Source organism: Hydra vulgaris, chromosome 03, assembly GCF_038396675.1.
Source record: "Hydra vulgaris chromosome 03, alternate assembly HydraT2T_AEP".
NCBI classification, from domain to species: Eukaryota; Metazoa; Cnidaria; class Hydrozoa; order Anthoathecata; family Hydridae; genus Hydra; species Hydra vulgaris.
In genome coordinates this window covers 27,347,020-27,360,176 of record NC_088922.1, presented here as the reverse complement: position 1 = coordinate 27,360,176, position 13,157 = coordinate 27,347,020, and the positions used below count along the sequence as shown (strand labels likewise).

At 26.4% G+C, this 13,157-nt stretch overlaps 1 protein-coding gene across 1 annotated transcript in view; it reads right to left on the bottom strand.

The window, feature by feature from the left end:
* The window catches only part of LOC100202382 (alpha-mannosidase 2), an 82,402-nt gene extending 69,506 nt beyond the window's left edge, over positions 1 to 12,896 (bottom strand). Inside the window, exons 1-2 of the mRNA XM_065792818.1 lie at positions 12,766 to 12,896; positions 4,875 to 5,007 (exon numbers count right to left, since the gene is read on the bottom strand). Coding sequence (XP_065648890.1) covers positions 4,875 to 5,007; positions 12,766 to 12,879 — 247 coding nt within the window. The 5' untranslated portion in view covers positions 12,880 to 12,896. The remainder of the gene's footprint in view (positions 1 to 4,874; positions 5,008 to 12,765) is intronic.
* Positions 12,897 to 13,157: the final 261 nt, after the last annotated feature.

Below are 13,157 nucleotides of genomic sequence, written 5' to 3'. Positions count from 1 at the left end.
CAAAATTACTCAATGAATTTTATTTAAAATACAATATATGATTTTTATAAAAATAAAACAAAGTAGTGTAGTGTAAAGCTTAGATATATTTTAAGTTAATTATTAGCTTATTTTCTAATTTACTATTATCTAATTTACTTTAAAAACTTGAAAACAAAGCAACTTATTAGTTATAAAAAATTTAATTTTATGCGTTTAACCAATACACTAAAACAACACTCTTTGCTTTTTTGCTTCTTGCAAAATACTAAGTAATAAAAAGTATTTTAAAGGAAGTGTAAAAGATATGAACAGTTAACTACACATAACTCACACTCATAGTAATGCTTCTTGCTGTTGCTTTTACAATCACCGCATATCCTGCATTGACAAGTGAAACACTTAATCCAAGTAGACCCAGCAAAATTTTTCCGATTGCATTTGCATGTTTTGCAAGTATTTTGTTATTATTGGTTGATGGGCACATATTTTTACAGTTGACACAATCAAAAAATCTACAGAGTTTTCTGTTTCTTTCATTTCTCTGAAGTCAATTTTTCTTTTTTTCTTTTTTGTGTAATTTTTACCAGTTGCAACACTTTTCTCTCATTTGCTATGTTTGAAATGAGACTTTTATGGTTGTCCATTAATAACAGCACTGGATGATCTGCAGATGGCTTAGTATGGGATACAAAATGTTTTATTGCAACTAAAAAGTTGTCACTTGTCATGCAACAACTTTTGTTACACAACCCTAAGCTTCTTGTCGGTGCTCCACTTATAAAATCCTTCTAGGTACTCTCAGAAATATAAATACAGTTGGAACTGTATTACCCATAGCATTCACAAAGCCAACATCACCAACGACCCTCTTTCTGCAGAAACAGCTAGAAAAACTCACTTAGATCCACGAGCTGAAATATTCTTTCTCTAACAAATTATCAAAAAACATGGACACAAACAAGGCTGACCTTTTCTGGTTTTTGTAGTGATAATTTTTAATGGCATAAACTGTCCATCTATTGCTTTCATGCCATTTTAATTATGTGCCATTAATCAAATACATTTTTGAATTCAATGCAACATTATACTTTTAAGCAAACTGCTTAGTTTGTAGTTTAGTTAAACCATAATACATATTTGAAGACATGCAAATAATCTAAAGAATCACAATAGTTTGTTAAAATGGCTTGCTAAAACAATTTGTTAAAATCGTTTTATTTGTACAGAGTTGCCTTTTTTTTATTATTATTTATTTTTGAGAACCTACAATATCTTTAATGTAAATAAAAACTGGATTTCTAATTCTTTTTCTTTTATTTAATTAAGTATCCTTAAATATCTAATTAAATGAAAAAAAATCTTCTTGAGTAAACTCAATTTTTAGAGAACATCAAAAAAAGTTTTTTTTAATTACATAAAGTCCAACATTTAAAATTGTTATTAAAGTGAAAATATATTGAATATATTGCCACACTCTTTTAGAGCGGCACCATAAGAATTGTCATTAAATAAAGTAAAAAATATGTGTGACCATAACTAGGTATATTTTATTTCACTTTTTTCTAAACAGTTTATTTGAACTAGTCCCATTCAATAATCATTATTTTTGTCCCATTCATTAAGCTTTCTACTTTATCCACAAATGAAGAGCCAGACAAAAAATCACATTACTTAATGTGAGTGGTTTAAAATTTTTAAAACTTGAGACAACTGCGTATTTAAAAGTGGAGTTTAATTTTCCATAACTTCAGTAATCACTGCAAAATCAGAAAAACAAAGAAAAAAAAAACAAAATTGTTTTTTAAAATTACTTTAGTTCTTCAAAACACAATATCATCTAATGCCATTATACTTTGACCATAAAAGGAATAATGATTCAATCTATTGAATGGCTGTTTTATCTAATACTTCTTACCACAGGAGTTTGAATAATGATTCGATCTATTAAATGGCTGTTTTATCTAATACTTCTTACCGCAGGTGTTTGAATATCTAACCATAGACGCTTCTATGAGAATTTGATATTGTCTCATTCGATAATCATACTAACTGATTTCTAGATAAAAAAGAAAGCTCCTTAAAACTGAACTTAGACTGAAATGTGTTAAATGCCTTACTAACTGACTATATTTCTCAAAAAATTGACTATAACTTAAAAATCGCCTTCTTTAGAGGAGGGAAGGGGGTATAACACCCCACTCCTCCAAAGTAGATTTGCAAATATTTTTTTTTCGCAAGAAAATGCTGAAATTCGGCAATATTTCTGCTAAATTTCTCCAAGATGGGGGTACCGCCCAAATTTTTTTCCTAGAATAGCCCCTGTGTGTGTATATATATATATATATATATATATATATATATATATATATATATATATATATATATATATATATATATATATATATATATATATATATATATATATATAGGGCTTGAAATAAAGAACTTTTTTGTTCCGAACAATTTGTCCGAAAAATACTCAAGTTTGAAAGACATGTCCGATAAAACCTAAAGAAATGCAATCAAACCCCATTCCTGACCACGCTTTAAATATCTTGCTTTTTTAAATTGACCATGGCTTTTTGTTTTGACAACTTAAGGCGTTTCAAAAATGCGCTGAAAATAAAAAGAAAATTTAAAAGATAATTTATCTAAAGAAAGAAAATCTTAAAGAAAAAGAAAAAATCTCAGGTCAAAAAACTTAAATTTGAAAAGGAAAATATATGTACATTAGGTTTTTTAAAAAATACTATACTATGCAAAATGGTTTGTAAATTATTATAAATATATTAAATACATAAATAACCATGTTTACTTATTACTTTATTAAATAAAGCAACAAATTAATAAACCCATTTTATTTAATTTCTCAAAGAATATTATACTTAATTACTTTTATATAAATATGACATATTTACATTAAAGTAATTACATAATTAATTCTAAAAAATATGTAGATAAATTCTAAAAAATACGTACATAAAAAATACATAGTAATTATGTACATAAATAATTATACAACATAAAAATTATGTTATTTATATAATAACTATATAACATAAAAATTACGTAAATAAAATTCGTATACAATAAATAGTAACATAGATAATTTAATATATAGTAACAATAAATAATAACATAGACAATAATAACATAGATAACACAATAAATAGTAACATAATAAATAGTACATAGTAAATACGTACATAAATTCTAAAAAATGTATGTATTTTTTGATAAATCTATTTACACTTTTTCTATGATTACTTTTAATACACTTTTAATAGCGAAAAATTTTGGCGCGAAAGCAAATGTTATGTAACATAACTCAAATTTAATAGTGTAATAAAAAATACTGGTTTCTATAAGCATTAAAAAAACTATTACGCTAAAATTTTCATAAAATAAATTTAAAAGGGGTTTTAAAAATATTCATTTGAAATTTATAAAAACATCAGACAGAAAATAAAACAAATGCTGAAATATAAATTTAAATTAATAATTAATTTTAAAGTTTTAATATATGATAAAAACTGGGCTGCTTAATTCAAAAAAAAATTTAATGCTTTAGCATCTTTTCAAAATTGAATTTTATTCATTCAACCCCACACCAGCTTATTCATTCTGGCTATAACTTTTAAAAAGTTATAGCCAGAATGAATTAGCTGGTGTGGGGTTTATAGCACACCATTTTATGTAAAAATTTAATGCTGTTTGATATAAACCAATTACTAAAATTTAAGATTTATCTCTTCTTTTTTTTTTATTTATACTGTTTTTGTTTTCTTATTTTTAGGATGGTTGTTATTTCCATCAACAAAATTTTATAAGAGTGAGGGAACAAATTCCTGTTATAACTTACTGCAACAAAATTATTCAAAATTTCGTTTAAATCAGTTTGAAATAATTTAGAAACTTTGATCTTTATGCAGGTCTATTAAGCAAGACACTAAATTTAGAAGATAAAAATTTGGTTTATAGCTTACTTTTTTACTTTTGTTTTTACGTTTATTTTCTCTTAGGTTAAGATTTATTTTCTTTTTTTAGTTTATGGCTTTTGTTTTCATTTTTGTTTACTTACTTTTGTTTTAAAGCGCCAATTTTAAAATGCGCGAAAACTATCAAATTATTTGAAAGCTGTGGCCAAGTCAACAAAACAAAATTGTAAATGCGTCATATAAAGATATATAATGTGCAATATTTTTTCTTTTTTAACTTCATAGATTGAAGTTCTTATTTTAATTCAAAATTATTATTATTCGAAATTATTATTATTCAAAAATGTTGTATGTAACTAAGAACATTATCTCAACTGTACTTTTTTCATTCAATCTTTTCAATTATTTTTCTCTAGCTCTTTCCACCATTGTGAAGTCATTGCAGTGAAATAAGTTATTTTCAAATAAATTAAAAATTATTAATTGCCCATCTGCAAATTAAAAAAAAAATTAATTTTATTTAAAATTATTATCAAAATAATATGAATTCATTAATTTTCAACTTATTTTTATATTCATGAAGTGCAGTCATGAAGAACTATTACTAAGATAAAAATTTAATCAAAGAAAAAAATAAAAATTAACACCATGTGTTAGCCGGTTAAATTGAACTCCTTTGATTTCTTATCAACCACGCTGTATACAGTATTGTATACATGATAAGCATATATCATATCATATATACCAATTTAAAAAATTATATAATTTTTCAATTGAATATATATATATATATATATATATATATATATATATATATTATATATATATATATATATATATATATATAACTATAAAAAATTATTAGTAAATCAGTTATTAAATTCACTAATATATCTGTTATATTTCGTGTACTGATATTTTATGAAGTGATTACTTAATTGTTGCATATCATACCTGTGTTTACTTGTTTAGCATTTTTAGTTTTTTCATTTATGGTTTCAATAGTTTTACGTGAAAATTCTGTGGTATTACCAAGTTGGTAACCTTGTTTGTGAAGATCTTGAATACCAAGTTGAACATTAACAGCCTACATTTAAAAAATAAATCATTTCTTAAATCAAAAATATATTGACAATGGTTTATAAAGGTTTAATCTAGACATTTTAAAGATTATGTTAACATATATATTTACATATCATTAATATAAAATACAATACTTAGATTAGTTTACAATACTTGCGATATAATTTAAAAACATATTTTTAATGTATTAAGATCGCCACCGTTCAGAGTACAGATGCTACAATCATAATTATAATAATGACAATAACTACAGTAAACAACAACATAATTTTAAACAATTTTTGGAAACTAACTTTTATCATTTTGTGTTTGTTCAAAGTTTAATTTGAAAAACTGAAGTAATAAAACAAGTTATAAAACTTAGCTAACTTATAAACGGTAATGTACTTGATTAGTTATCCACTCTTCATCTTCTAGCATTAACTCTTACTTCTGATCTTTCTTGAAAACCATATATCAAATCTGTTGCAAAATTAGCATCTGCCAAGGTTGCATCTCTTTATCAAGCTCGACACTTTCTTACTTTGGATTCTACTCTCTATCTCTATAAATCTCAAATCCGGCCTTGTATGGAATACTGTTGCCATATTTGAGGCAAATCTTCTGATGCCCTTTTTCTTTTAGACAAGGGCAAAAACAACATAGTTGGACCTGCTCTTGCAGCCAACCATTATCACATCGTCATAATGTTGCTTCTCTTTCTCTTTTCTACAAATACTATAATGGGCACTGCTCTGAAGACCTAGCATCTCTTGTGCCATCTACTAAAATTCATTCTTGTGTTACTCGTCATTCTATTAAGTCTCATCCTTTTTCTGTAACTGTTCCTAAGTGCTCCAAAAACTCTTATTCGTCTAGTTTTTTTCCTCAAACATCAGTTCTTTGGAATTCGCTTCCTTCATCTTGCTTTCCTGATTCATATAATTTGCAATCCTATAAGTCATCTGTCAATCATTATCTTGCTCTACAACCTTCATCTTTTCTCTTCTAGTAACTTCCAACTTTAATTAGTAGTTGTTTGCAGCCTTGTTGAAAGCGAAGATGTTTAAAAAAAAACAAAAACAAAAACTAAGTTAATTAAAAGACATAAATTCCTAAATTGTTTTTAGCAACTAAGAGCAAATTATATAAAATTAAGTTTTCAAGTAAAATGGACTTCCAAATTTTTAAGTTATTCTTAAATTAGCAAGAAAATGAAAAACCCTGAAAGGGTAAATATACCAAAAAAAGTAAAGATAGGTTTATAGAATTTACTTTCTGTAAACATGTTGTAATAGTTATAAAAGAAAACATATTGTAATATACACGCATTTTATATCACTTGTTTTTAATTTTTACTACAAGAAATTTCCAGTGCATTAAACAAAAAGATAAACAGTTTTATTTTCTGTTCCTTTGTCATTCAACATATTTCTTAAGATGGCCTTAAACTTGCTATTTAAATTGAAACAGTTTTTTTTGAAACAAAAAACATTTAGTTGAATTGTTTTCTTTAATGTGTGTTTTCTGTTTATACATACTGTTTAATAAATTTTTTTAGAATTATGGTTATTCTACAATATGTAATGAACTCAAGTATCTTATGTCAATTTACATGTCACAGAAAATAACAAAAAAAAACAGTTTACATGGGCCACAGAAAAAGAAAAAAACTACATACATAACTTCATAAAAAAAGTACATGAAATATTGATAAATAACTTAAATATTATTATAACTGAAATATTTTTCTCAAGCATTCTATCAAGAACCTATACAAAAAAAAATATATATATATATATATATATATATATATATATATATATATATATATATATATATATATATATATATATATATATAAAATTACAACTGTATATACCATATATAATTAAGTTTGTACTGGTAGTTTCAAATAAATTCATGTTACTATACCAGCTGTTTTATTTTGAATATTTCTAAATGCTGTACAACATAAATAAGAACTTTTTATTTCTTTTACAAAATCAGTTGCTTGTGACATCCAAACTCTCAAGGTTGTCAATTTAAAAAAATTCATAGCCATAGCAATAAATGTGGGGGTAACAGTAAGGACTATTATGGTTGAGTATTTGTGTACCCATATTTGCAACATTCACAATCCCCAAGACTTTGTTAAAATAAATATTTCTATAACTTTAATTCATCATTCATTTTTCACTAGCTGTTACAAGTAGTTATTTTTTCCATAAAACGGATGATAAAAAAGGTCAATACAAAGTCAATACAAAGTTAATAGTATTACAGTATAGAGCTTCATTCCTGGTTCATGAAAATGGTATAAGAATTGTCAATGTATCATACCTCTTTTGATTTCTGGAATAGTATATTAAACACTTTATGTCTTGAGGGAAGCTTATAAACAAGATGTAACTTGTTCAGAAAAATTTGTAGGTATTTTTTACTATATGGGGTGGTGACTTGGTAGTGTATGCTGCTTTGGATAGATATGTATCAAGCAATTCCAAAAATTGTAATTGCAAAAAGTAATTAATGTGCACTAGTCATTTATGAAAGAAATCTAGAACTTTATAGTATAGCTGATTGCTATACTATAAAATTCAGAAATATCAAAATTATAAACATAAAATACACATCTCAGTTTTTTTCATGCTGAAAGAGATGTTCTCAAAGAATCTGATTGCAACATCCTTTTTATTCAGATTTTTTCAGACATTATACTTTGTCAGGACATTTTCAAAAATATTTAAAATGCCTTGTCTTTTAAGTTTTATTTTTAGACATGAAGGTCATGACAGGAATATTTAACCTTTTCTGTTTTGGTAATTTAGCTTGAAGGTTTAAATAAATGGGCAACTAATGTTTTATTTCTACTTCCTGTATGCCCTGCTTTACTCATTTTTATAATTAAAATGTATTATATTAAGCAAAATATCTAAAATTTAAACAAAATTAAATTAGTAAAAATTTACATTTTATAACAAGTTGAAAACTAAAAATATAATAATTTTTAAATCTTTTTTTTTATAGCATTCACTATCTACTATTCAATAGTGTGTTATTTAATAAGTTAAAGAACTTATATATCGTTATAAGGCCTAATGATTTTTTTTTCTTAATAAAAATAAAAAAAAAAGTACAATTTTATTTTATGGAGACTATAATTTGGAATCTTTTGTTATATTTTTGTAGATTCTATGGGTTTATTAGTAAAAAATTTAAAACAAACTTGAGGTGAGCAAAGGAACCTATGTTTTTTACAACAAAACCCCTTTTTTTGTACAAAAACTTACTTAAAATAAAAAAATAATGCAAATGCAACAAAAAAACAGGTTTTCACTGATTTCTTTTGGAATCTTTTGTTATATTTTTGTAGATTCTGTGGGTTTATTAGAAAAAATGTTAAAAATGGCGTTTCGATGAGGATCAACACTAATAACTAGTTTATCCTGTCAGACAAACATTATCGCCACTTATGCTTTACCCCATGACTTACACCTATTCCATACTGAGTAAAAAAGGATTCACTACAAATAGCCAAAACCCAACCATATCCAAATTTGTAAAACACTAATATTTTTTTGATGATATGATATAAAAAGTGTAGATCTACTGAACAATATAAAAATAATAAAATAATTAATAATAACTAACAAAATAACTCTTTGCAACTCAGTGTTTCAAAAGTACAGTATTAAATATAATTTAAAGATGTCCTTTTTAATTACCTTTAAACATATCAAATCAATAAAATTTATTCGATTTCAGTCTTAAATGTCCAATTTAGATCTAAAATTTAAATATGATTAAAAACATTGCCATTATAGTTAAATTTAGTAGCTTGATTGATGAATTCTTAAACATTTCCCCACAAAAAAACAAGCTTCTAAAATGATTTGAATTGTTCTTATTCAAGTTTTATTCAAGTACTTGAATAAAGATATTATTATATATCTTTATTCAAGTACTTTGAATGAATACTTGGTCATTTGTACCTTTTCCAATTGGTAAGATAACCAATACATTAGTAATTTCTAAGGAGCTTTGGTGATGTTTAATGAATCCGAATATAATGGAGCAAATTGTGGAATGGTGTCATTAACTTTTGGAGTGATGGTCATGTCCTGAAGTTGTAAATAGGAAACCTTGAACTGCTCAATTTTATTAGCATAGCTATATATCAACACCATTCAAATTTCTTGTGTCAATAAAAAAAAATAGCTGCAATGAAGCAATACTGTCGAGTCAATTGCTCCAAGATATCAAAATATTTTCTTAAAAGTCTGCACTTAACAAGATCTTTTGATGCAATATCACGCTATGAATATGGATGTACATTAGAATGTGCTGGGTAGAACACAAATTATAATAGCCAGCTTCATAATATAAAACAGAAAAAAGCGAAATTCACCAAGGTTCAAGAGATTTAAAACAAAATTTTCCTGGAGATCTTTAGAAATAGCAATCAGTAACTGATGTTAAACGCCAGAAGAAATAGTGAGAAATTCAGGCTTTTTCTACGGATGAGCATTAGAATGTGCTTGTGGACTGCCAATTTTGTGCATTAAAATATGCTTGTAACCGAAAAACTGTTACATGATATGCTAAAGAGTTAGAGTTTCAGTACTGAAACTGTAACTCTTTAGCTGCCACAGAGTACTTTGATATGACTTTGATGCTTAATTATTTTACACAATAGACGTTGAACAGTTGAGTGGAAGACCATTTCCAAGTTTTAGAAAGCATTGAGAGCATCTTTATTCAGCTGTTTTGGATTTCCTGGTAAGACTGGATATGAAGAATTGTGCCATTCTTTTTATGAACAACCATAAATTTAAAATATAAACTTTGAATGTAATTCTACTGCAAAAGATTTTTGTACAAAAAAGAAACCTTTTAGCTTCACTTTCACAATATTGTTGTTAAAATTTACTGTAACGTTTTTTTCTTTTTTAAATTATTTTATTTATTTTACATATGATTTATATTAGAGTTTTCAATACCGGTCAAAAAATCAATACCAGTATTATAAAAATATAACACAGGAATACTGGTATTAAGTATTTTAAATTTTTAAAGCAAAGTAAATAAATTTAAGAATCACGAAAACTTGAAAAGAATGCAAATTTATTGATCTATTTGGTAGAACCTTTATCTTTTATTCCATGAAAGTAACCTCTTAAAAAACAAAGAGCATCCAGAGTTTTGTCGTCCATTCTGCACCACAACTTGTTTAAAATAATACCGGCAGCAGAAAATGCTCTTTCAATGCTAGTTGGCCGAATTGCTAAAAGAAGATCATAAACCTGTTGGAGATATTTTCCTCGCACACCTTCATCTTTGAAGAGACTCATTTCTTTTTTTAGACACTTGATTATATCACCAGCGCGTTGTGGTTGTTTCTTGACAACCTTATAGTTTATTTGTTTACAAATAGCCTTGTACATGTCATTTCATTGATTTCTCAGTATTTTTTCCTTCGTCAATCTCAACTTTGCTAACCCTAAGTGAAGAGCAACAGCAGTGCTTTGATTCCAAAGTCCCTTCTGATTAGAATGCCCAAAAGTGATTTGAGATTACTTGCTTTTGATGCACGTGGAAAGTTTAAACTTAATAAGTTTGAGTTTCTAATACTATCTTCTAGACCTTTATGCAGATAAGAAATTAAATTGGACAACTGCGTTCTTTTTGCAATAATACGTTATTTTAAAGCACTCATAAATTCTATGCTCAATAATGACTTAATTTTACATAGCCTGTCAAACAGAAATGTCAACGCTGCATCCGCAGAAATTAAAAAGTTAGCATCTTTGCAGCAAAGTGACTCAATGGCTAATTTTACCTGCAAAAGTGCTGAGATAATAGCTGAAACTGTTTCAAAATCAGTTTATGTAAAGTTTATATCAAGTTTTAAATCTATATCTGATTTTTGAATGCATGACTTTAATTTGTAAAAACATTCAAGCATCGCTAATAGGCTATTCCATCTAGTTTTGGAATCTACAATTAAGAAGTATTCTTTACAAAACTCGAGCTTTACATAATTCTGTAATACCTAATTTTTTAACAGTAAACCTTTGAATATTTGCACAATCTTCCGTACTTTTTGTATAAGGGGACCAATTTGACTATGTGTTATTTCTGTACCTTGTTCTTGTGTATCGTACTCCATTACTAATCCTTCCTCGTATGCATTTGAAATATTTTCAAAGCCACCATAGTTTTTGTGCTCTTTGGCATCTGAATATGAGTTGAAGTCTATTGATTCATTCGAGCAAAAAGTTCTTTCTTCAGTTGTTTCTTTTTTATAGAGAACAAATACAACTGCAAATTGAATTGCATGGGCCAAATACAACTGCTGAGCAGCCAGTATTAATTTGCCTACTTTTTGCATAACTGCTGCACCATCATTTGTTGAAGAAACAATATTCTTTTCTAATGACAAACCATACTGATTTAATTTTTCACTTAAAAGTAAGACACATTTTTCTGCATGTAAACCTCCATTTATTTGGAGAAGTCCTAAATTCCAAAACTTTGACTCCAAGTGAAGATTCATGTTTATGTATTGTCGGTTCCTTAAGGAAGTCCACTCATCAAAAGTAATAAAACCTTTTTTGTTTAATTTATATTCTGGTATTTCTTTAATAACTAACTGTCAAATAGTTCCGCTATAACTAGTGAAATTTTTTTGTATAGTTGTGGCGGATTTCTGAATGAAACCCCATCAAGTGCTGTCATTCTAGATAAGATTGCTGCCAGCAAGTCTTCTGTAGTTTTTTATTAATATTTTGTAATTTTTGGGGGAAGCGTGTCAGATATTGAACTAGATTCACCAAGAGATTCAATAGGATCTTGTACAGGTATATTAAGATTTTGTAATTTGTAAAAATATGAACTCATTTTTTACTTTTAGATCCTTGCTGTATAACTAAAAATGTAAAATCAAGAACTCAAGAACTAAAGAATGTTTAACGCAATGCTTTAAAGTATACACACTTATGATTGTTTCAATAATAAAAACAACAACCCGTAATTATAAACCTCCTGGGAATTTATATGATTTTAAAAATAAGTCAAGTAATAATGAGAAGAGTTTCATCAAAGAGTTGTCAATGAATAAGAGTTTGACAACTTTACTTTTATATATTAGGTTTTTACTCAAACAAAGAGTTTAAACACATGATAGAATAAAAAATATTTTAAAAATAAGCAACAAATGTTTACGAATTTTCGTATATTTACCTGAAATACGACAATCTGATACGTCTCAAAAATAGTTGCATTTTAATATCTACTTAAATGTTGTAATACTTTAAATAAATCTTTCGTTATAAATCAATAAAAAAAAACACATGGTATACAAATATTGCTAAAAATAATAAATAAAAAAACAACCATTCAAATACCAAAATACTGATATTTAAGCCTTTTAATACCGGTATTCGAAACTAGACAAAATCAACCGAAAACCCAGTTTTTGGTATCCCGGTATTGGATTCCCTAATTTATATACAGAATAGCTGTTTCTGAAACCTATTGCTTTATAATTGGTATCCTACTATTTCCAATTATACGATACTAATTGCTACCTTATTGCTCAATACCATTGTTAGTAGAATAAAGTAACTTGAAATCAAATTACAAGCCCATGACAATGACCTTAAGATTGGTCTATAGCATTTATCAATTAGTATTTGTATTTTTTAATTAGGACAAATAATTACTGATAACCATCATGAACATCATAACTAAACAAAAATTTAAAAAGTAAAAACCATACCTCTTTATAAAAACCATCGTTAATGTTTGAGCTAAACTGATCCAAAAAAAAATACATGCACATAATAATGAAAAAAAAAAGACTGCTGCAGAGTAAAGCTGTTAACTTTTTCATCTCAATTTTAGTTAAATTTTCTAAAAGTAAAGTATTAACATGATTAAAACATAAAAATATTTATAAATGATTTACCTAAAAAGTTTTTGTTTGAAAAGCAAAAACAAAAACATTTGAAATTGTTTTAAAAAATGAAAATTGCTTATCTGGAAGCTAAATAAAGATTTTTTTGTAAAATTCTTATAAACCTGATCAAGACAAATATGCGTTGTAAGTTATTAGTAGGGTTAATATTATATATCTAAAATATACGGTTACACGGTCGTATATGGTATGCA